General features: G+C 44.4%; 1 protein-coding gene across 3 annotated transcripts in view; it reads left to right on the forward strand.

Moving 5' to 3' along the window:
• LOC146860800 (SITS-binding protein-like) overlaps positions 1-23,213 on the forward strand; it is a 695,607-nt gene extending 672,394 nt beyond the window's left edge. For all 3 annotated transcript variants that reach the window (XM_085644760.1, XM_085644761.1, XM_085644759.1), the window contains one exon: positions 18,543-23,213. In XM_085644760.1, the coding sequence (XP_085500886.1) occupies positions 18,543-18,716 (174 nt within the window). In that variant the 3' untranslated portion in view covers positions 18,717-23,213. The remainder of the gene's footprint in view (positions 1-18,542) is intronic.
• The last annotated feature ends 285 nt before the right edge of the window (positions 23,214-23,498 follow it).

A 23,498-nucleotide genomic window follows, 5' to 3' on the forward strand; every position in this document is an offset into this window, starting at 1 on the left:
GGGTCCATTTACGTCCCATCTCTCCCCTTCACGCCACTGGCTCCCTGCTTTGTATTTATTTATTTAAAAATATAGGCACTGTATCAAATATATAATGGTACAGTGCTATACCAGGTGGGATCATTCTGTTTTTTTTCCTTGGTGGAAGCTTACCACCTAATTATTATTTTTTTCTTTGGATTTAAACTGTTTGAGGCAGCTTTTGGTCTCGATTGGATGTATATGTATTAGGGGTGGGTGGAATTTGCGTAGTCGCGCTACGCAAAGCTTCGCGAAACAGTAAAAATTCTCTGCGAACACGCAGAAATTCCGTGAACACTCGGAATTGCTTGTTCGCGATGCTTCTTTCCTATTCACAATCGCTGTTTGCGTGCTCGGGGGGAAATATCTTGCGAACACGCATTTTGAGAACGCGAACAAGAAAAAAAATCTACGAAGCTGCGTAACACAGACTTTTGGGCAATTCCGCGTTCTCCCCAGAATGCGAAATAACCCAAATTCCGCATATTCCGCGAGCGGAACGGAATTTACCGCCCAGGCCTAATATGTATGTGTTTAACAGCTGTCAGAAAGCCCAGCTCGAAGAAAACTTGAATCAGCTCTTTTCCTGATGAAACCTCACAATCTCCAGCACAGTGACACAATAGAAAAATTGTGCTACTGTCACTGACGATGGTCTCCGGATGATTGTGTATTTTAACATAGTAATAGGTTTTCAAGTGGATTGTGGTATGATTGGGGGATGGAGTGAGTGTATAAGAGCTAGTCATCTGCACAATTAATCACTGTCTTGCTATACCTACAATTATTGCATGTTTAGAAACTGCTAGAAAACTTGAGGCTTGCAGTGCTAGAAATAATGATGCTCTGACACTTCGAAACAATTTTACATCCTGGGGTAGAAAGAAGTGGTGCTTTATGGAGTGTAAATTATGCCCACACATTCTTTTACAGCATTCCTTGAAGAACTTTTCATTCATAATCCTTCAATTGCTAGACACAAGGCCATTTTGGAAAGCTGAGAGCAGGTCTTATGACATGGTTTTTAGATGCATGGATAAATTAAAGTCTTTTCTAAAATAACACACAATATTAATTATCTTAAGCTATATTATACTGCTGTGCTGGTCTGCCAAGTTACCCACCTGTGCTGACTCTCTCACTCCCCAGTCCGTCGCGGGGGCTCCCGTTTGAATGGAGGGATTGGGCGTTTCTCTTTAGAGCGCAGTAGCCTCAGCCCCGCTTCAGGGGACCAGGCTCTCACTTCCGGGGGCAGAATACTTAACTAGATGAAGTGCCAGACGCACGGTGGACACACCCAGCGGGCAAGCCGCTGGGGTGCCAAAGGCAAGCCCATCTGCGCCCGACAGTGGCCAGGGGCCAGGACCCCTGCACAATCAGTCACAGATTCCCTGGTTTATTCATCTTCCCAACTTACAGGGCTAAGAGACTGTGGTATGGTTGAATGCCGCCAGTCCATGTAGCTAGACAATAGCGATAGGTCATGTGCACACTGTGCATTTAGGCTCCACCCGATGGATGATAGTCAGCAAAACACTGACACCGACCTCATGTATAAAATGTTTGCACTTAACTATAGGTAACTTCCCAAACATTCGGTCGAATTAAACACCCTCCTCGTAGAAGAGCGACCGGACGTTCTGTTTCTAACAGAAACCTGGCTTCAGAGGGAATGCACCCCAGAGGTGATTCAAACTCTCCCACCAGGTTACAGTATTCAGCGGAGATACCGCGAGAAGAAGAAAGAGGGAGGGATAGCAGTCATATTTAAAGAGTGCTTTGCGTGTCGGGTTGAGCCCAACCCTGTATCCGATTGTGAAAGCCTACACTTTTCTATTACATTCTCAGCAACGTGCTCCTTCGCAGGAGTACTTATATATCGCCCCCCGGGAAAGGCGGGGCAATTTATCCACTCCATGCCAGAAGGGGCTGCAACATTAGTAAGTTCAAGCAGCAACATCACATTACTGGGAGACTTCAACCTACACTTCAATGACCAAAATAACACTGAAGCTGTAGAATTGTCCCAAAAACGTAGCCGCTATCCAAATGGAGCAAATAGTGGTAGGCCCTACACATATCAAAGGCCACACACTCGACCCAGTGTTCACCAACAAAGATAAATTGTCGCTAGGTACCCCTGTCCCCTTGCCTTGGTCGGATCACTCACTGATCCCCATTATCTTAAAAGGACCAAGAAAACGCACGCACACAGAAATTAACATAAGGAAAGACTGTCCCTGGGCTAAACTGTCCATAGAGGCATAGGCCAACATTTTGAAGAGTCCTAAACCTATTCTAGACTCTAACGTTACTGCTGCAGTAGTAAATCTATCCAGCTAGATTGAAGCAGCACTGGATACAGTGATCCCAGTCGAAGACACTCCCCAGAGTTTAAGAGAAAGGACAGCGCCAGGAAAGAAAATGGAGACAGGACTATAGCGAGAGCAGTAAAATGGATTATAGAAAGGCCATAAGAACTTATCTAGCCGAAAATAATAATGCCCAGGCACTCTACTATGAAGAAAAAATCACTTCTGCGGCCAACACTCCAAGAGAAATCTTTCGCATAGCAAAGATCCTACTAGAACTCCCAATGTTTGAAAACACCATCTCCTCTGATCGGTGCAATAAAATTGCAGCCTACTTTCAAGAAAAAATTCAAGCCATCTACAACACATTCCCGCTTCCCCACTGCCTTCTGCCCCAATTCCTCCCACTGACTCTGATGGGATTACTAGCTCCCCAAACAATAAGTGGCACACTTTGGAGAAATTCCCACTCTTGGACCAGGCAATGCTCGCAAACATCTTAGGCCAGATAAAATCGGGCTCTCCGTGTGACCCGGCAACTCCCCATCAGATGAACAAGGTCAAAGAGGTGGTGCTACCATCAATTCTGGAAGTCCTAAATCCCTCCATTTCCAACGGCCTGGTTCCATCCCCCTGGAAACACGCTATAGTCGGAGCCCTACTGAAGAAACCGACCCTAAATCCATATGGCCTGAGTAACCACAGACCTATATCTCTACTACCTATGGTCTGCAAGATTCTGGAAAAACATGTTGACTCCAGCCTCTCAGCCTTCCTAGAATCCCACAATCTCTTACACTACTCTCAGACCGGGATCTGACCCCATCTGGGTGCGGAACTAGCTCTTATCTCGGTAGTGGAGGAAGCGAAAAAGATCATGGATCAGGGAGGTGCAGTAACCATCATCCTCCTCGACCGAAGTGCCGCGTTCGACATTGTCAATTTTGATATCCTTCTGAACAGGCTGGGGAAGGTAGGAGTATCAGGGAAAGCAATAGCATGGATCCAATCATACCTCAGTGACAGAACCTTTCAAGTCATTTCAGGAGAAGCCACCTCAAGATGTCGACCACTTAGGTATGGAGTGCCCCAGGGATCATCCCTGAGTCCTACCCTAACGTATACATGAGGCCACTGGCGGACATTGTCCTTCCATTTGGGATCAAAATCATCACCTACTCTGATGACACCCAGCTACTGGTCTCTCTAAAGCACCCGCACAATGCCACCTCTGACCTAGAAACATGCGTGGAGAAGGTGGCTTTATGGATGCAAATCTCCTGCCTTAGGCTCAATAGTGACAAATCGGAAATCATGTATCTGGGCAATCTACCCAACATTGACTTCAAACCACAATGGCCTACATGCCTAGGACAAGCACCTATCCCAAAACTCAAGATCAAAAGTTTGGGAGTGTGGCTTGACAAATCACTAAAATTTGAGCAGCAAGCTGTGGAGGTGGCTGGTACGTGTTATGGCATCATAAGAATGCTGAGAAAAATTCTCCCCTTTCTCCCCAGCAGGGCAAGAAGAATGGTGGTCCAGGCCCTGGTCCTCTCGCGGCTGGACTACGGTAACTCCTTGTACCTTGGAGCGCCCAAATCCACCAATAGGAAACTCCAGTGGCCCAGAACTGCGCAGCCAGGATGCTGCTCGGAGGGCCAAGAACGCAATCCGCAAAGCCATGTCTGAAAGAGCTTCATTGGCTACCTATTCTGGAAAGAGTCAAATAAGTCCTTTGCATAGCCCACAATATTTGATGGGAAAAGGCCCCACCATCTATAACTCTCTTATTACTTTTTACCACCCCAGGAAACTTCTGTGCTCCGTCAGTATGAGCTTGGCTGTGGTCCCCAAAATCCATAGAACACGCAGTGGGGGCAGCTCCTTCTCGTTTAGCATAGCCAGGTTATGGAATGCTCTACCCTTGCAGCTAGACTCAGAGACCCATCTTTTCACTTTCCGAAAGCACCTGAAAATGTGGCTATTTCAAAACATCAGTCTGTAGACCCACCCTCAATCTTACTGCTATACCGTCTGCGCTGGAATGCCTCTGGGTAGCTACGCGCTCTAGAAATGTTAAGTAATAATATTAATAATAATAATACAAATCTGCTGACTATGAACATTGAATCCTGAAGAAACTCTAAACTCATATGTTTCTCCTGGAATAGGAGCTGGAGGTTCTCCAAACAGAATATGACTATATCGGGGATAAAATACTACTGTGTAAAATTTAAGGTCTTGACGAAATCTGAGCAGTTGCTACTAATGGATGAGATTTAAAATCGATTTTTAGCTGAAGAGAGCCCCGTTGGGCAGCAGGAGCCGGGAGGACAGAGGAGGAGAACAGGCAGCCAGGAGGGACCGGGTGCCCCGATTGGCGTCTGCAGAGACAGTCAGCGGCATACGCCCTTGAGCAAGGCACTGAAGATTGCCATGGTGGCAAAAAAGATGCCCTGAGGCAGCAGGAAGGAGGGTGCTCATAAATCAACAGAATGGAGGCGGCCTAAGGAGGAGAAAGAGCCCTAAGGGTGGAAGAACAGACAGGGCGGCCTCACCAAGAGGGAGCCCATGCAGATGTAGCGCAGAAGCAGGACGCAACGAGGGAGCTAGACCGTAACAATAGCAGGCAATACTGAGAGGACCTCAGGTACTTACACAACTGCTATAGAGATACAGGAATAGGTGGCAAGAAGAGGCGACACCAAAGGGGTGGACAAAGAGCCCTGGAGGAGAAGCAGGGGCTGGGTGCAAGATCGCCGGGGCTGGAGGGCTCCTAAGGCGAGACGGCAGACTGAGGCACTCGTGATATCCCAATTCATAGAGCCAGCCCATCTTCAATGGCTGGGATAAAGAGGTAAATGTGAATTGGGCCAAGTGGCTCTGCAAATAAGGATTGAAAGCTAATACTCCAAAATACGACATAGGGAAGCAAGTAGATCAGAGCAGGCGAAAAGCAGTAGTAGTAGAGCAGAGGAGAGGAGAGGAGCCGGGCGAAATAATAGAGCCTGACCTACTCACAAAAGAGTCAATGGGATCTGGTCTGTTTCTCTGGGGCGACATTCCTGGGCTGGCAGTGCTGCAGGGGTGAAGGGTGCTACCGTTCTAACAGACTGACACTAGGAGGCTGTCCCCTGTGGGGAGGCGGCTACAAGTCCTGATACTGGAGTAGAGTGCTGCCCCCGGCACCTAGCAGCAGCATCCCGATTATAGGGAAACCACACAGGCATCGATAATTCCACAAGACTGAGGGAGCCCTAAACTCTTGATAGCGCGGCCGCCCAGCACAATAAAGTTGGGGGAACACCAGAAAAGAATGGGGCGATTATTCAAATGATGAGGTCAAGACAATATGGATCCCGGCAAAAGACAGGAGCATACTGACAAGAAAGATGAAGCAGGAGGAGCGCCAAATGAGACTATTCAATCCCATCCCACTTTAACAGATATCATGCTGATTTGCTGGGTTTTAAACCAAAGGAAATGATGGACGGAGTGTTGAACATTGCAAGCACTCACCCCCTGTCAACTGATCTGGGTTTAATCCATCACCGTTCTTTAGCTCACTCTGCCACCCCAGTTCAGACATGGCCATATGCAAATCAGTCTGACCCTGTGCCTCATGGAAACAGTCCAGCCCGAACTGCCAAGCCATGTCTTGTACCGCTTTGTTCGCCATAAGTTGGCAGGGCATGCTCAGACGTGGACTGTTCGCATGAGACACAGGGTCAGACTGATTTGCATATAGCCATGTCTGAACTGGGGTGGCAGAGTGGGCTAAAGAACGGTGATGGATCAAACCCAGATCTGTTGACTGGGTGTGAGTGTTTGATTGGTTCTGATGCTCTGTCTATCACCACCCCCTTTTGTACCGCTTTGTTCGCCATAAGTTGGCAGGGTATGCTCAGACGTGAGTCCCTTGCTCACTTTGCCGCTGGATTCAAGCAAGCCTGGCTGAAGACGGCTGAAATGCCAGAAACCGGTCCTAGGAAGCTTGTTTCCGGTCCAGGGAAGGCATGGCTTGGCAGTTTGGGCTGGACTGTTCCCATGAGACACAGGGTCAGACTGAGTGCATATAGCCATGTCTGAACTGGGGTGGCAGAGTGGGCTAAAGAACGGTGATGGATCAAACCCAGATCTGTTGACTGGGTGTGAGTGTTTGATTGGTTCTGATGCTCTGTCTATCACCACCCCCTTTTTTACCACCGGGTTTTAGCAGCGGAATAATTAACGCTTCTCTCATGGAGCTCGGCAGTGACCCTCCCTGCTTCGCTTGATTATACATGCGTTATAAATTCTTAAGCAGTAGCGGCTACTGGAGGGAGTGCTGCAGGGCGGTGAGGCTGGGGAGGGGCAGGGTGAGGGGTAGTAAACTCTGGATTAAGGCCGAACAGAGTTCAGTAAATAAATAAATAAAATGAATTCCATTGTGTTTTATTTATTTATTTAGTTACTGAACTCTGTTAGGCCTTAATCTGCTACTGTTCTTAAGTAAAATCCTAGCCTCGAGGCTACTTCCATATATGATGGACCTCATACACATACACCAAGTGGGGTTCATCTCAATACATAACACAGCAATGAATATCCAAAATTTGCTGCGTATCCTAGAGTATGAGACCTATGATAAAGATGAGCTGGCCGTGTTTGCGGTCGACATCGAAATAGCTTTTGATAGCTTAGAATGGCAATATCTGTTTAGGGTGAAGGTGAGATGTGGACTAGGCTCGGAGTTTGTAAAATGGACATCTCTGTTGTATACAGACTCCGCTGCCAGAGTCAAAATGGGGGGCGTGATCTCCAAGACCTATCAAGTGGGGAGGGGTACACAACAGGGCTGACCGCTCTCCCCACTATTATTTGCTCTGGCCATGGAGCCCCTGGCATCCAGGTCCAGAACTGGGCTCCATTACAGAGGGTTAGAGGCGGAGAATCGAATACAGCACATTGCGTTATACGTGGGTGACATATTGTTGTTTCTCCAAGACACGGGTTCAGAATTAGAGGGGGCAAGAGACCTGTTAGCCTCATTACCTAGAGTGTCGGGTCTTAAAGGCAATTGGTGAAAATCGAGCCTTTTTCCCACAAAAGCAGGGCGCAAGAGGCCGTTACTGGAAGTGAAAGTGAATTGGGAAAGCAAATGTCTCCCATACCTGGGTGTTACGATCTACCATGAGTGGGCGGACTTAGTAGAAAGAAATATAGCCAAGGCAATCTGGGGAGCGAAGATTTCATTCACCTTTTGGGGCACGCTACCCATCTTGGTTATGGGGAGGATATCCTTGTTGAAAATAGTGACACTCATGGAGGGAGCGAGAGAGGGGTGACCACCATAGGCATGTTAAATGAGGATAGAACCTTACTCCCGTTTCATAGCTTCAGAGAACGATATGATATACCCAGAGGCTATTTCTTACTATACACCACCCTTACTAAAGCGATACAAAGACAATGGGGCTAGGGGGCTCTCGGAACCTCCCACATCGGGAGGATGTCAATATGTGGTGTTAGCCTCTGGCACTTTTAAAGCAGTGAACTGTCTCTATCAACGGCTCAGAAATGATACACTCCCTTTGCTCACCAGACTGACACAAACCTGGGAAGGAGACCTAGGAACAGATATTGAGGAGAAAGCATGGGACACACTAGTGGAGAGAACAGCAAAAGTCACTAGAAATGCTTGATTCCAATTAATCATTTTTATGTAACTCAGAGCCTACACGCATCAATAAATACTTTGAAATGGGAGCAGCCCAGTGTCCAAGGTGTGGGGAGGCTGATGCAACATACCTGCATATGTTTTCAGACTGCCAGGGGGTTGGGTCTTTCTGGAGGAGGTGACAACAATAATAGCGGAAAATACAGAGAAAGAGATCCAAACTACGCCAGGATACTGTCTCTGACACTGGTTCCCGCACACATTTAAAGTTAAGGTCACAAGCCGGTTCCAAGACTTGCACTCATGCTGGCCAAAAGGGAGATCACCACAAATTGGAAATCCCAGAGGGGACCCTCGACGGTGATATGGAAAAAGGAATTCACAAAATGGGTGACATACGAGGGAGCAGTGAGACTGAGAGAAGCCATGCGAGGCAGGAGCTCTCAAGAGGCTGCGAGATCATGGGAGGAGTTAGTGACACTATTAAAACAGCCAAAGAACACAGAAGATGAAAAAGTACGGGGTGAGCACATGGAGGAGGGAGGTCAGGGGTGATCAAGATTACATCTACTCACATGACCGGCAGCACAGATTTAAACACCGAGAAGCGAAACTAAATAGGGTAACAGTCACAGAAACTTGCTACACTCAGGCATGCCTAAGAGGAGGGTTTGGGGGAGGATTGGGAGTTGGGTAGTTAACGTTGTTCATATATGCAAGAAGAACTGATGACCAAGTAGGAACCAGATGTATAAACAATATGATACAAAACTAACAGAAACTACCATACAGCAGTGTTAGAGCAGGTAATGTACTAATAACTAGCTCAGTAGCAAGCGCTGCTCAAGATGGGATTGCATGAATGTGTAAAAGTCATGACAGAAGAATATTTTATTGATTTGCACTAACTGAAAGAATAACAAGATACAGCCTATGTGTGAAATGGCAAAAACAGGGGTGCAAATGTATCATTTTTTACGCAGGGCAATACAGCAAACCATCTTGATGAGCTGCATGAAATGGGAAGAGCAGGAATGTGCTGTGTTTATCATTGTACAGAGCATTCCAGTCCTTTCCTAGCATGGGTGCACTTTTAGCTGCCTAAAACCAACTCAGGCATCATGTTGCATTGGGGCCTGCGTTGTACGCAGGATTGTTTTGTGCAGAAAGGCACACCTTCCCGCACTAAATAATCCTGAGAGACACACATAGAAAGAGGAAAAAAGAAGGAGAAATAAAGATATTTCTCATCATAACACCTCACTAGAGGACCTCACCCGGGGAGGCGTAACATTTTGACCCATTCCCAGGGATACCAGTGGTAGTAACCATTTTATGAGTGGCGCATTGCCTCTACCCCTTAGGACACCCTAATTTGAGTCCAACAAAGGTTGTTTTAGGTTTGGTCATGCATAAAGAAGTCTTGAATATGAATTTTAGTTTCAACTTGGTAACACAAGTGTATGACTTCCCATTCTTCAATGAAGTGAATTCTTCATAAATATATATTACTTGAAGCAAAGAGCTGCAAGGTCTGACACAGTTCATCCTGTTCAGTGTAGGGTGGTATTTGACCAAAGGGATAAAGGTATAGAAGGTGATTTGGCTGGAGAAATTTCCATCCACTTAGTTGGCGGATCACTGTTCTCTGCAATTATTTCCATTTTGCCCCCTGAAGGGGAGGCTGTTTCCACCATGATAACATCCATTTTCGGAGACTTTCTTGATGGCACATTTACCAATTCCTAAGTATTGTCCATATATCTTAGCTCTCCAACAAGCTGTGAGTGTTTCTGAGCGTGTTCAGAGCACTTTCCATGATAAGCCAACAGAAATGCAGTCACAAAATATGGTCCCCAATTAAGAGAACAACTGAGTACAGAACATGGGCACCAGTGGTCCAAAACATTTCTTTGGCCGCAAATGTTACAGTTCAGAGTTTGCGACCACGCAAATGCTTTTTGCAATGGACTTAACTTGTAGTAGGAATCAGTAACTGGTTTCTGACTTCTATAATAGATCTAGAAATGGATAAGCAATTGGTATTTGGAAGGGGGGTGTTGCAGGCATCCCTTCAAAATAGTGATGCCTATCCATATTTATCAATGGTTTGTAGAAGTTGTAAATCGTTGAAAAGTTACAGACTCCTATATTGAGGTGATAACCCATCCACAAAAGAGAAGGGGTCTGAAGGAGATCCTTTCCTTCTTGCAAATGTTACAAAAAAAGTTTGTTGGGAAGAGGGTAGTGGTCCAGGGACCACAATCTACTCTCAAACAAACTTTTAAAAAGTTTTAAACTTTTGTTTTTTAAATGCAGCCATGATACTTTAAGGAAAACAGTCTACATTTAAAAAATAAATATTTAAAAAGCGTTCTTACAGTCTGTAATAAACTCATCAATACACCAAACATGCCAATATTTTCTTTTTCCAACTAAAATCTAAAAAAATATTAAATGCTTTGACAATGTAATATCAATTGGTATTAGCCGGCTTATATTTTAACTTTTGATCTTGTCGCCTATAACATCTATTTTGAGGCGTGAGCTTGATGTAAGTTTCTAAAATTATTTTTTTCTTTTGTCCAAGATCAGTGCTTCTACTGTTTTTCTTGTTTCGATCTCCCTGCCTTTCTATCCACATCTTTGTGTTTTTCATTTGGATTCTTCTTCCTACTTCGAAGGCCCCTTTCATTGGGTTTTCTTCCGAACTCTTTGCCTGCCATTCTCAGTTAAATCAGCTGTTGAGGACATTATAGATTTATTACAGTCAATCCTTCTGCTTACTTTCATGTTGTACTTTCTTTTCTTTACCTTATCTCTGTCACACAATACATGCTTCTTTTGTACATAAATATGGGTTCTTGTTGGTCCTGGGAATAATTATTTCTGTGTCTCATAACTAGAGGGGTCCCTGTTTTCTTGCTTCACGGTTGAGTTTCACTTTAATATTTTCTGTGTAGAAGACATATTTCTAGGGCTATTTCTCCATCTGGGTAATGATGCTCTTTTATGCCATCTCACCATTTGCACTGTTTTGATGCTGATTTGGATTATTTTCTAGAATTTTTTACAAGAGGGTTTTCAAATATTACCATCCCATCCAGAGTCTAAGATGAATATTCTTTACCCAGGACCATTTCTCAATGTGCTTTTTCCTTAAAATGTGCTATTCTACAGCTTTCAATTACATAGTTGGTGTAATGTCCATTTCTAGCAGATACCGAAAGGTGTATTCAGAGTTACATATATATTTTTTTCCTGCATGGTCACACCAGATCATTCTTTTTTCTGGACCCTATTTTTGTTTCTTTTTTTTTTGTTTAACTCTGTGCATGTCATCCCTGCTATACAGGAGTCACATACCTATGCTCCAACTTTAAAAAAGTTTCAATTGGCTTACCCCTAAATGGCTTATTTTACTTGCCTCTAAGTCCCTAGTGTATGGTATAGAAAAAGTACCCAGGCTTGGAAGTTAAATGGCGCCTGTGCAGCACCTACTGTACTATCCACAGAGTGAGAATGGAAAACATAGCTTCATGGCCTACCATCTGTAGCCTGCCTGCAGCAGCCCAACAAGCATTTGCAATGCAATAGGTCTCACATTTACGAGAGTTTGAGCTGTTGGCCTTGTAAATGGCAATGCCTTTTATTTGTATGCTGTTTGTAAGATAGATAAATAGAAGGCATTGACATTTACAATGCCAATAGCTTAAACTCTCCCAAACGCGATACATATTGCATTGTAAACGTGTGCTATAATTGTGTTTTTTAAAGCGTTAGGAGAGAGCTTGTCCTGCTATTTGAGAAAATAGTGTAAGGAGGCTGTAATTAAAGCCTACCGAGTAACAATACACGTAACAGGAGGTGTCATCATGGGAGGTTTCAAAATGAGACAAGGCAGTACTAAGGAGGGACTACTAAGCCTTTTGACCAATGAACAGCCACAGTTTACAGAGGACAATGACACAAGCCAATGAAAAATATTGGCGGAGAGTGGGCGGAGCTCCAAGTCCCTACCTCAATACAGGTGGTGTGAAGGTGTACAGTAGACCAAAGTCCCACCATAGGATGAATGGATTTGCCATGAACCTTTGAGGAAGATGCAACAATGTACAGCAATCGCAAACCTTTGCGTTATTTGCAGTGGGGAATAAGATCCAGTGGGGAAGCCAAAGCCCACACCACCGGGCAGAGATGTCTTTACCCACTTCTGGATGAAAATACCATTTGTGGTCTGCCAGATTATGTTTGCTGAGCTCGCCTGGCTCTTCAGAAAACCTGCCAGCTCCATAGCGTCAGCACCTCCTGGAACAGGACCCACAACACTATACACAGCTTGTTGCAGTACCACTTGGCAGTTGTGTTGTTCATCAAGATCTAAGCCGACTTCTCTTTGTTGGATGGTAGAAGGGACTTGGAAGGTAACTAAATAGTGTAAAGCTCCACCGGGCACTACTGTCTCAAAAATCAAGTCCATGAGGAGAGACATTTTGCCTGCTTGGTCCTGGTATAAGTCAACTCCTCAAAGCCTCCACCCTCTTGGAGGTAATGCTTTTGTATTTAATCAAAGGTTGAGGAATCTGCTATTAGAAGTATTCATAATAAGAAAAAGTTACTTATTTTTGCTAGTGCTGTTTCTGGTGAGTACTCTATCTAACAGCAGATTCCTCACTGCTCTCCACTGTCCCCATATTGTGTAGTAGACTTTTGAGAATCTAAAAAGGTCCCAAGTTAGGTTTTCCGCACTGTTATATTGGTAGTCTGTCACAGCCAATCTGCATCTGAGGTTACGGATGACTTCAAGGAAAAATTGCCATCAGTGCACATGAGTGGTGCCTGTATTCATCTTTGTGCATTCAGTTGGTGCCCGATGGATTCCGACAGCACCACCTGTTAGTGCACAGGAGTACTTGTAATGGAAAGTTCCTGATCCTGTCTGGAGCTTTGGAGAATTCAAAAGGTGAGGAAGAGTATTGTAGTTAAGTTACAACAAATATAAACAGTATAAAATGTCTAGAATATAACCTTTATTCATAAGCTGGAGCTTTGAGACAGGTTTATGAGACAAATACTAGAGTGAGAATCCAGATACTACAGGCATCCATCAAAAAAGCCTTACTGAAGATGTGTAACTTGTTCTTTTGAGATTCTTCTTTTCAGTCTTAGAGAGAGCTTAGTTTTCAAGTCTCACTTTAGGGGATGACATCTCTACCTCTACTTCTCCCATCTGGCCCATCATTATCTTCTAGTAGAGTCATGCACCACCACTCAGCTACTCTAGATCCCTTGTCTGACTCTTAGTTCAATTGTTTATTCCTCCCCAGTCAAGGCAATGAGTTCAGCTGTTATATTTTCCTGGGATTAATTTTTCTGGACTTTTGTTAGTATCCTCAAGGCTCACTGTGAGCTACAGTGTTGTATCTGTGTCTTGATTTGTCCTTGAATTTGAAGTGACTCTTTGTTAATGTGCTCTCACTTCTCAACACTTTGGAGTCACTTATGTCCAAATTTCTTGTGCTGCTTCCAAGGTCCTCGGCATATTAAAGTATGCAGCCAATCATGTTCACCCATTTAGGGTGCTTAGAAGTACCATTTGTTACTACATAACAAAATAAGGAAAAAGTTAGAAATCTGCAATTTGATGGAAAGTCTACGTTCTCCTCGGTCCGAGGCCCGCTCTCCCCCCCAGCAGCTCTGCTGTGCTCTGCCCCACCGCAGAGCTCCAGAGCCACTCCTGAGCAGGGTTCAAGACTGCCCTGATCCCACCCTGCTCATATTGCTCATTGTGCTGCCCCCTCGCTGTGTTCACTATCGTAGCACTGTTATTCAGTTGTAACTGTTTATTATTGTCATTATCTGTGATTGTGATTGCTATCCCCCACTTGCTGTGACTTGTTCCCCTTATCTCTGTGCTCAGCCATATTGTTGGATTGTGTCCGTATTTCTTCACTTGCCTTTTTTGTCTTTTTCCTGCCGTTCCTGCTGCCGCTTCGGCCCCCGTGACCCCTCCCCCTGACCGCCCCACTCCCGCCTCCCTGCTGCACCTCCTTCGCCCCTCCCCTACTTAATGGCAGCCGATGCACGGTCGGGCAGCAAATGCCCGTAGCGGGCACGCCGCTGGCGCGCCGCTGGCGCACCTAAGGCATGCCCGTCTGCACCTGTCCGTGACCCGACCGCAACCAGCGCCAGGGACCGTGGATCTCCGACCAGCCACCGCTATGACACGACCACCCTCCTCGCACTCAACCCCGGAAGACTCAGAGAATGCCAAGAGGTCTTGCCGAACAAGACCCACGGCCAGTTCCTCACCAAAACTCTGGCCTCCAACAACGCCGACGCCAGCAACAGCGACACCCTAAGATGCATCCTCCTCAACGTACGCTTCATACACAAGCATACCATGGAAATCTAGAACCTACTCGACTCCCTCTCGACCAACATCGCCTTCTTCCCTGAGACCTGGACCAATGACTCCTCCGCCCCGACATCAACATCGCCATCCCAGACAGATACAAGATCCAGAGGAAGGACTGCCCCAACCACCCGGGAGGGGGCCTTTCCATCGCCCACAAGAGCACCCTCTGCCTCACCACCTCCAGTGAAACTCTCCCCTCTGCCGAACACCTGGACTTCCAGATCCACATCATCCCCAACGCCACACTGCAAGGAACCCTTGTCTACAGACCCCCCGGCCCCCGGACACCCTTCGCCACCACCATCACCGACTACATCGCACCCCACACCATCGCTTCAGCAAACTACATACTCATTGGATACCTAAACTTCCACCTCGACAACCCCAGCGACCCCAACTCCACCACCCTTTGTGACAAACTCACCAACATCAGACTTAAACAACTCGTCACCACACGACCCATCGAGCAGGACACACCCTCGACCCCATCTCCGCCACAGGAGACAGCGTTCACTTCAGCCACACAACACAACCACCATGGAGCGACCACCACTGTGTGCACTTCACCATCAACAAACCCAAGGCATTGAAATCAACTCCAAGCCCACCACGAAGGAACTGGAACAAAGTCACCGACGAGCAACTTAACTCTACCCTCACCCGAGACAGCCACACCTGGACACCCGACGCACAGTCAGAGATCTCCAACTGCGCGGATGAGGTTGCCCCACAACGCAACCACGACAAGCAGCACCCCAGGAAAGCCGCCTGGTTCACCACCGTTCTCCAAGAAGCCAGGCGCACCTGCAGACGCCTGGAGAAGAACTGTAGAAACAGCAAGACAACTGAAAACTACTTCACCTACAAGGACGCCATGACGGACTACCACAACCAAATCAGAACCACGAAGAGGAACTTCATCCACCACAACAAAATCCTCGCCAACTCCACCAATTCCAAGGATCTCTTTAGCATCATCCAGGAATTCACCAACCTGCCCAGCGAAGCAACAGACATCAACCCCTCTCAAGACCTCTGCGACACGCTTGGAACCTACTACCACCTCACGATCAAAACCCTCTATGACAACTTCATTGACCTCCCTCCAGACGCCCCCTAGTCCCCTAAGGACACCAGCCAACACACAATATATCCAACTGGACACTGGTCATGACCGAAGAGACCGCAGCGACCGTGAAAGGCATCCACTCGGGGGGCCCCCACTGACCCCTGACCTCCTCACATCTACCACAGAGCCACAGCCGCCATCTCACCTGAACCGCAACCCCCATCAACATCACCTTCAAAACAGGCACTTTCCCAGACGACTGGAAGCGCTCAGAAGTCAGGCCCCTACTTAAGAAGCCCAGAGCGGACCCCACTAACCTCAAGAACTACCGGCCCATATCACTCCTCCCCTTCGCAGCCAAGGTTGCAGAGAAAATAGTCAACTGGGGACTGACACGATTCATCAAAGAGTACGCCATCCTTGACTCGTTCCAATCCGGATTCTGAAGCAACCACAGCACCGAGACCGCCTTACTCGCCGCCACAGACGACATGCGCACCCTCCTGGACCAAGGCTACTCCACAGCCCTCATCCTACTTGACCTATCAGCAGCCTTCGACACCATCTCCCACCGCACACTAGTCGCCATATTGCACGACCCCGGCATACAAGGAACAGCCCTGGACTGGATCCGATCGTTCCTCACCGGAAGAAGACAGAGAATTAGACTACCACCCTTCCTCTCTGTTCCCATGAAAATCACCTGTGGAGTCCCACAGGGTTCATCACTGACCCCGACCCTCCTCAACATCTACATGGCCCCCCTCGCAGCCATTGTCCGACAACAAGGCCTAAACATTGTGTCTTACGCAGCTCATCCTCTCCCTCACCAAAGACCCCACCACCGGTAAACTCAACTTCCAGAATGGAATGCAAGAAGTCGCAGCCTGAATGACCAAGAGCTGTCTGAAACTCAACGCCGAGTAGACAGAAGTCCTCATCCTCAGAACCACGCCTTCTGCATGGAACAACACCTGGTGGCCGCCCGCCCTCAGAAGCCCACCCACCCCCTCGGACCACCCCAAGAACCTGGGCATCATACTCGACTCTTCACTCACTATGAATCGACAGATCAACGCCTTCACATCCAGTCGTTTCAACACCCTCTGCATACTTTGCAAGACCTTCAAATGGATTCCCCCCGCCCCCTGAGTCAAGGAAGACAGTCCCCCACGCACTCATCACCAGCAGACTGGACTATGCAAATGCACTCTATGCCGGCATCAACAAGTCCCTTCGCCGCAAACTCCAGACCATACAGAACACCGCTGCCAGACTCGTCCTCGGCATCCCCCGGCAAGAACACATCAGCCAACACCTACAAAGACTCCACTGGCTCCCCGTGGAGAAAAGAGTCACCTTCGAAATCCTCACCCACGCCTACAATGCCTACACAACAACAGACCCAAATACCTCAACGACAGAGTCAACTTCCACGTGCCCAAAAGAAACATCTGATCCTCCAACCTTGCACTGGCCGAAATCCCCTGCATCCACAGAGCCAGAGCAGGTGGAAGATCCTTCTCTCACATTGCAGCCAAGACCTGGAACGAGCAACCGGCAGACATCAGGTGCGCCCCCTCCCTGCACACCTTCAGGAAAACCCTCAAGACCTGGGTTTTCAGCTAAAGGGACCTGCGGAACCCTCTTCCCCAGCGCCTTGAGACCCTCATGGGTGAGTAGCACGGTTACAATTACCCTGATGGATTGATTGAATAAAAAGAAGAGATTTACCAAAAACTCCAAAGATTCAGCATTGGCTTCGACAGTCCATCAAAGCTTTTAAATATAGGCATTTTTCAAAGTGAAACAACTTGCCTTGAACGAGAAGCAGTGCTCTCACTACAAATCTAAGCCTAGCTCACAAAATATTTATTACACCCAAACTTCTACTAAGAGGGCAGTCTGACTACCTTCTGGCATGCACAATTCTTCTCCAGTAGTCAATAAATGGGCAGTGGTTTAATTGCAAATGCTTCATTGTCTCCAGTAAATACATGGCATCAGCCCCATCTTCAATTGCTACAATCTAAACAACTTTCTGTTAGTGCAGTCTTTAAACCTAGTGCCTAAATTTCTGACTGAATTATGACCAAGAAGCTACTTATCTTTGATTGGCCAATGAAGATCATGTATGCTCCCACTCCTCTAAATGAAGTTCAGAAATCTAAGTAACCCAAAGGCAATGCTAATTCTGCAATTACTCAATGTTGTTTAATATCCTCTGATTTGGTCCTACAACAACTTTCTGCTAATTCCTTGTGTCTCACTCTTCTATGCCATCAGTAGAGACTGGTTCCTTACCCCTTCTTACCATATGTGAATTTGAGACAATAGTTTGAGAAATAATTGTTTTCACACAGCTGTATTCCTGATAACAAAGCTGTCATCTTGTGCACTGCCAGCAAGAATTACACAAAGAAGCTATACAAATGGTGGTTCAGAAACTGTTAGTGGGTTCTTGAGTGATTGCTAATCCCATTACCTGCATCTTTAAATCTTGTTCTTTTCCTTTTACTGTTTAGTTGATTCAAAGCTCTTTAGTTGACTCTTGTGAACACTATCTTTGAGTCACAATGATGTAACTGACCAGAACCTGTGCTACATTTTCCCAAAGAACAAAATGCTGTAGGGGAATTTTGAAAGCATACACCCTGTGGGATCTAAATCTTATCAAATGATATTGAGGGAAATATTTTAGACATGTCTTGAGAAACATTTTAACAATATAAATGGAAAGTACCTATTATGTTATACTATACTATTGTTTTGAGAATTTTAATCCATTCTTTTTTTAAAAACATAATGCAATTACCAATTTTATTGGCTCTACCCCATTCAGAAGTTAATTACTTCATGTATTTACTATTGGTACTCTGCTTACAAAAGCAGTGTATATTCATATGCTCAATTACATTAAATAAATATGTGATATTATGTTCTTGTGTTCCTGTTTACCTAAAGACGTGTGTGCTTTTTTTTGCTGTTCTAATTTATGATTGTGTTTTTTAAGGGACTTTATTGTTTGGTAAATTCAATTTCTAAATTGTTTCTCTGCAGGTGCTTATTGCACCCATTACAGAACAAGGGCGAGTACAGCGAGACATCTATCTACCTGGTGAAGACTACAGATGGTTGGATAGTAATACTGCTCAGGTTTTCGATGGAGGAACTTTATTACTGAACTATTCAGCTAGCCTTTTTGAAGTTCCAGTTTTCTTCAGGGTTCTCTAAGCATGGGCTGAAACCATCTAAATATGATGTACTTAATTCTAGAAAGATGAACACTGCTTGATGGTGTCCTGTACTGCACGTCTTCCACCTGGTAGCACTTTCCAAGGATTCTCTTCGGTCTGCATGTCTTATTGTCGAAAACAGATAAAGGAGGTGCTGGAAAATCATCTCACTTCACTGCATTTACAGCACCTTTTGAAACTCTAAACAAACTGATCACAAGTAGATGCTGTCATGTGAAAGTGCACCACTTTAGTGTTAACTGGAATTTATTTCTTCACAAAGGTAATGACAAAATGAAAAGAAGTGCACACCTGAGGTTGGAAACGACAGCAACATCATCATGCACCTTATCAGGCAAGGAGTATAACTTTTATTTGCCTGAAAAAAGTCTTAGTAAATAGTATTGCATTGCCTACCTCTACAGATCACATTGTCATTGTTTTAAAGAAATGTCTGTTAATAAAAATCAAATTGTCTAGAGCCATGCCCTTATATATTTGTACACAGCAATGACAGATGTGTCAACAAATATGTGAAAAATAATTTTTAGGAAACAATTATGTAAAAGACAGGCAGAAAACAATATTAGAGTTTATCATCAATCTATGTTGTTTTTTGATAGATTTCTCTAATATGCTCTATTTTCTTAATCATTGCTTTACAATAAGTGCGGGAAAAAGCAAATCAAATAGCACAGTCAACAATTAAAATCATTATAAAGTTATGAATTAGATGCTCCAAAGATTTAATATCATTTGATCATTTAAACATATTTTAGTTTACATTATCTGCTCACATCATATTTGATCTGTTAGTTAAAACTATTATTGATTTTGTTTGTTTTTTAATAAAAGATCAACACTATTAATAGCAATAATTTAAAAGGTCTTCCAAAGATACATTATACAATATTTCATATGTGACATTTTGCTGAAAGGATTTCACCACAAGCTGTGCAAATTTCAATAGAATTAATGTCTCAATCAATTCACAAAGTATCAACCTATTGCACTTAAACCTTTCTAGAAAAAGCATATGTTGCACTTGTAATCTAACCGTGGAACAGAAATATCACAGTCTGCATAGTCTCTCTTGATGCCAGTTCTAAGAAATGCAGAGATAGCTGGTAACTTACTTTACAATACATGGCTTAATCTAAGAATATGTTCAATGATTTACCCAATGTGCCATTCACAATGGCGCTCACTATCAATATATTGCCTTTTTGCCACAATATTCTGAAAAGAAAGGAGGCTAAAATGTTTACTATTAAGGTGAGAGCATGTCAAAGGTGACTCAAGTTTTCAGTAGCTTGAAGGTCTGAGTGTTCCTTAATGAATGATCTTTTGTCTGAGTTGCACTTGTGGTGATCTCTACCCCTCTAGAAGGTTGGTCAGAAAATAAATATCAGCTTTAAGGCACGATGTTTATTGAACTCAACAAATGTCATGGTTTGTCAGAGTGACTGTCTCCATTCTTAAGCATCATTGCAGTATTAATGAAAGAGTGACATTTGCAAAGAACTTTGACACAGGTCTTAATGCCAACTTCTGTTCTATTACTAATTATGGATAGACATTTTTGTTCTTTGTATATTTGTGTCTTTATAATTTGATTTTGAAAATGTGCAAATAGTATTAGCATTAGCAATAATGTAGAAAACAGCTAATATAATGGTTGTATCAACACAATTTGGTGTAAGTATTAGCTGTAATGCTAAACATAGAGGGCAAGAGCTCAAAGAAATATTTCCATAGTATTGAAAGATTCAAAATAAACCATTCAGACATAGGCTAATGTTGTATGCACATGCACACCATTCTATGACATGGTAAGCAATATGCTGTACATCTGTTCAGCCTATGGGTAGAAATGTTGACATCAATTTGATGCTCAACCAAGTGATTGATTTCATGAGTCATTCACTTTCTTTTTGGAAATATGAGCCCCCTTTGGATTCTTAACATACACTATTCACTTTTATACGTAATATGCAACAGAAACTAGAATTATCTTGAAAACAACGTTCATAATCACAGCATGGTCTACTAGAGCCATGAGTAATGTTCTTTGAAATGCCCTCCATAATGTTTATGAATTTAAATAGCTCAAGTATTGCTGTAATTTACTGTACCTTATGGAAGCGTAGCACACGAAATGACAGAAAAATAACATTCGTCACAATAAGTCACATATGTTGTTTTATTGTGATTAGCTAAAGTACAATACAGAAGAGCATTATTGTCTAAGGATACCATTAGTAACATCAACTTTGTGTTATAGAGAAGCCCAAACTCTACTGTAAAGAATATTCCGTAAAGATGATTTAAGCATATTTTCTGTCTTCATGTCTTCTTTCAACAAAATGCTATGTAATCATTCGCTTTATAGTTTATCTTCATTTGCAGGCGCGTTATCACAATTTGACTATAACTCACTGTGAATATAGTCTAACTATAGACTAAATAAAATTGTAATCAAAATTATCTTTTTCCTTGGCAACATTGTATATGTTGTCTTAACATTCCATAACACATCTTCACACATCAAAACTTTCAGAACTTGTGAAAAGGTCTTTGTGTGATGCATTTCTTTACCATTCACTAGTCCAGTTCTATTTGTTAAGCATTGTGCCTTTTAAGGAACTATATGCCATGTTTAATATCAAAACACCCAGCATAGATGTTGAAAGTTTACTTTCTTATCAATGAAATGAATGAATAAATTAATGAACGTGTCTCATCCCCTGAATATCTGTAGGTCTTGACTTCTTTTATTTCAGTAAACGGCACTTTTTTGTAAACCGTAGTAGCCAATTGGCTGAGGGCAAGTTTTCACTGTTTATTGCCAGAGGCCAAAATTGTACGGAATAGCTGAGTCCTTTTCATACAACAGCACGTGTTTTCATGAGCCCATGGTCTTAATAAGAATGCTGCCACTTGGAAATACCTCAGATTTTAGGCCAGTGTTGCAATATCTGGTTGTGTAAACAGTCACAACAGATTGTCAAATATCGGACCAAAAAGCGAATGTGGCATTTGATGGCACTTCACTACTCTTTTAGTTAAAATATACACAGAAATTTAATTTTCATCCCATTTATCCTTTTCATAATGCCATATATATAAATCCAGTAAGTGCCAAACACTTTCTATAGCACTTTAAATCACAAACAATGGTAGGACACCTCCACTAAAGAATAAGTGAATACGTAAATGCACTGATGGATCAGCAGCGTCCATATTGTTGTTAAGGGCGTGGATGTGAAGGGGGTGCTGGAACTTTATGAAGCATAGTAGGAATAGGATGATTAATAGCTTTCCTCTGAAAGTAGAAGGGAAGACAGACAATGCACGGCCTGGCTGCCAATGTACTTGGTGCAATAGAGTGATTAGCCAGGTTGCTGAATATCTGTATATATTAAATGTGAGTGTTTGGGTCTGAAGTCAGGAGTGAGATGACACCTCAAGTGAGGCTGGTGCTGTTCACCCTGGTGGGTGCATCCATATCTAAGATTTTTTTGTAAAGGATCCCCTGAGGTCGGACCAGGACCTCTGCAGAATACTAAGCGTCGGTCAGGAGTTGCTCTAATGCACCTGGCTGGCTTTGCCGCATCGGCAAGGGAACTGTAAGTGGGTGAAACATGCATGCCACTATTTGAGCCTCCCACCCTGTAAATTGGTTGGGCACTGGGTGAGTGCTCGGCCATGTATCCAGGGTAGGTCTTGTACCTCATCATGACAGCAGAGCAAGAACCAGCATAGAAGTCCTAGAGGTAGGTGTCACAGATAGTCCAATCCTGTGTTAGTTATCTGGAGAGTGGACAGGAGGCATCAAATCCCTCACCTCACTTTGTCCCGCAGACTTGTGATGCATTGTCTAAGAAGCCGTTCCTCTGTCAGTGTTGGCGAGTCGGAAGCCTGCAGGCATAGTATGCTAACAGCCTGTGATGTTCCGATTTGTGATGTGGAGATCATGGCTCTGGGGCCATCCTCTGGCAATCCCGTGGTTGAGTACTCCGGTTTGACACCTCGGCTTTGGTCCGAAAGGGAGATGGTGTTATGAAGCTGCACTAACAACTGCAAGAGGTCACTGCCCTTCCCCAGTTCGTAATTGTGTCGTTGGCTACTCTCAGACGGCAATAAGTGTCTGGCACCAGGAGAGGAGAAGCACTACCAGCAGATAATGGGTTACAGTCTGGCTTCCTTTGCCTTTTGACTGTACATTACTCATGGCTATTATCATATTTGCATGCATTCACACCAAGCCATTCCATGCGTATTTGTTTACCTTCCATTCCCCCTCAGGTTTTTTTCTTATCACACATAGCTCTTGGATTTCACGTCTGTGTTGCAGTCTTTCTTTATGACATTCTGGGTCTCGATATTTCCTCGCAGAGATCCGGCAACTAGACCAATCACACTGTGCTGTCTATTCTGCTCTTGCAACACTCACACTTGTGACTCCATTAATAAAGAAGTGTTTCTCACATTGTTTTTGTGTCTGTGGTTCTTTGCATGGGGAAATGTTGTTATGCAATTCCTGGAATGCTAAAAGGTAGTGACACTTCAACGTGTTCTGTTTGATTGGGAAGTACTGTACAAGGGGTAGCCTATCCTGCAGACATACTTGCCTGGGACTGTTAAACCACTACGATCCAAACTAAAAGGTGTTATCACTTCAGGGCCTATCCTGATGTGTGAATAATGAAGAAGTGAATCCTGCCCAGTGAACCTCACTTGGCATCAGGTGGTACTAGAGTATCAGTGTTCACCGTGC

The sequence above is a fragment of the Triturus cristatus genome, chromosome 3_1, assembly GCF_964204655.1.
Source record: "Triturus cristatus chromosome 3_1, aTriCri1.1, whole genome shotgun sequence".
NCBI classification, from domain to species: domain Eukaryota; kingdom Metazoa; phylum Chordata; class Amphibia; order Caudata; family Salamandridae; genus Triturus; species Triturus cristatus.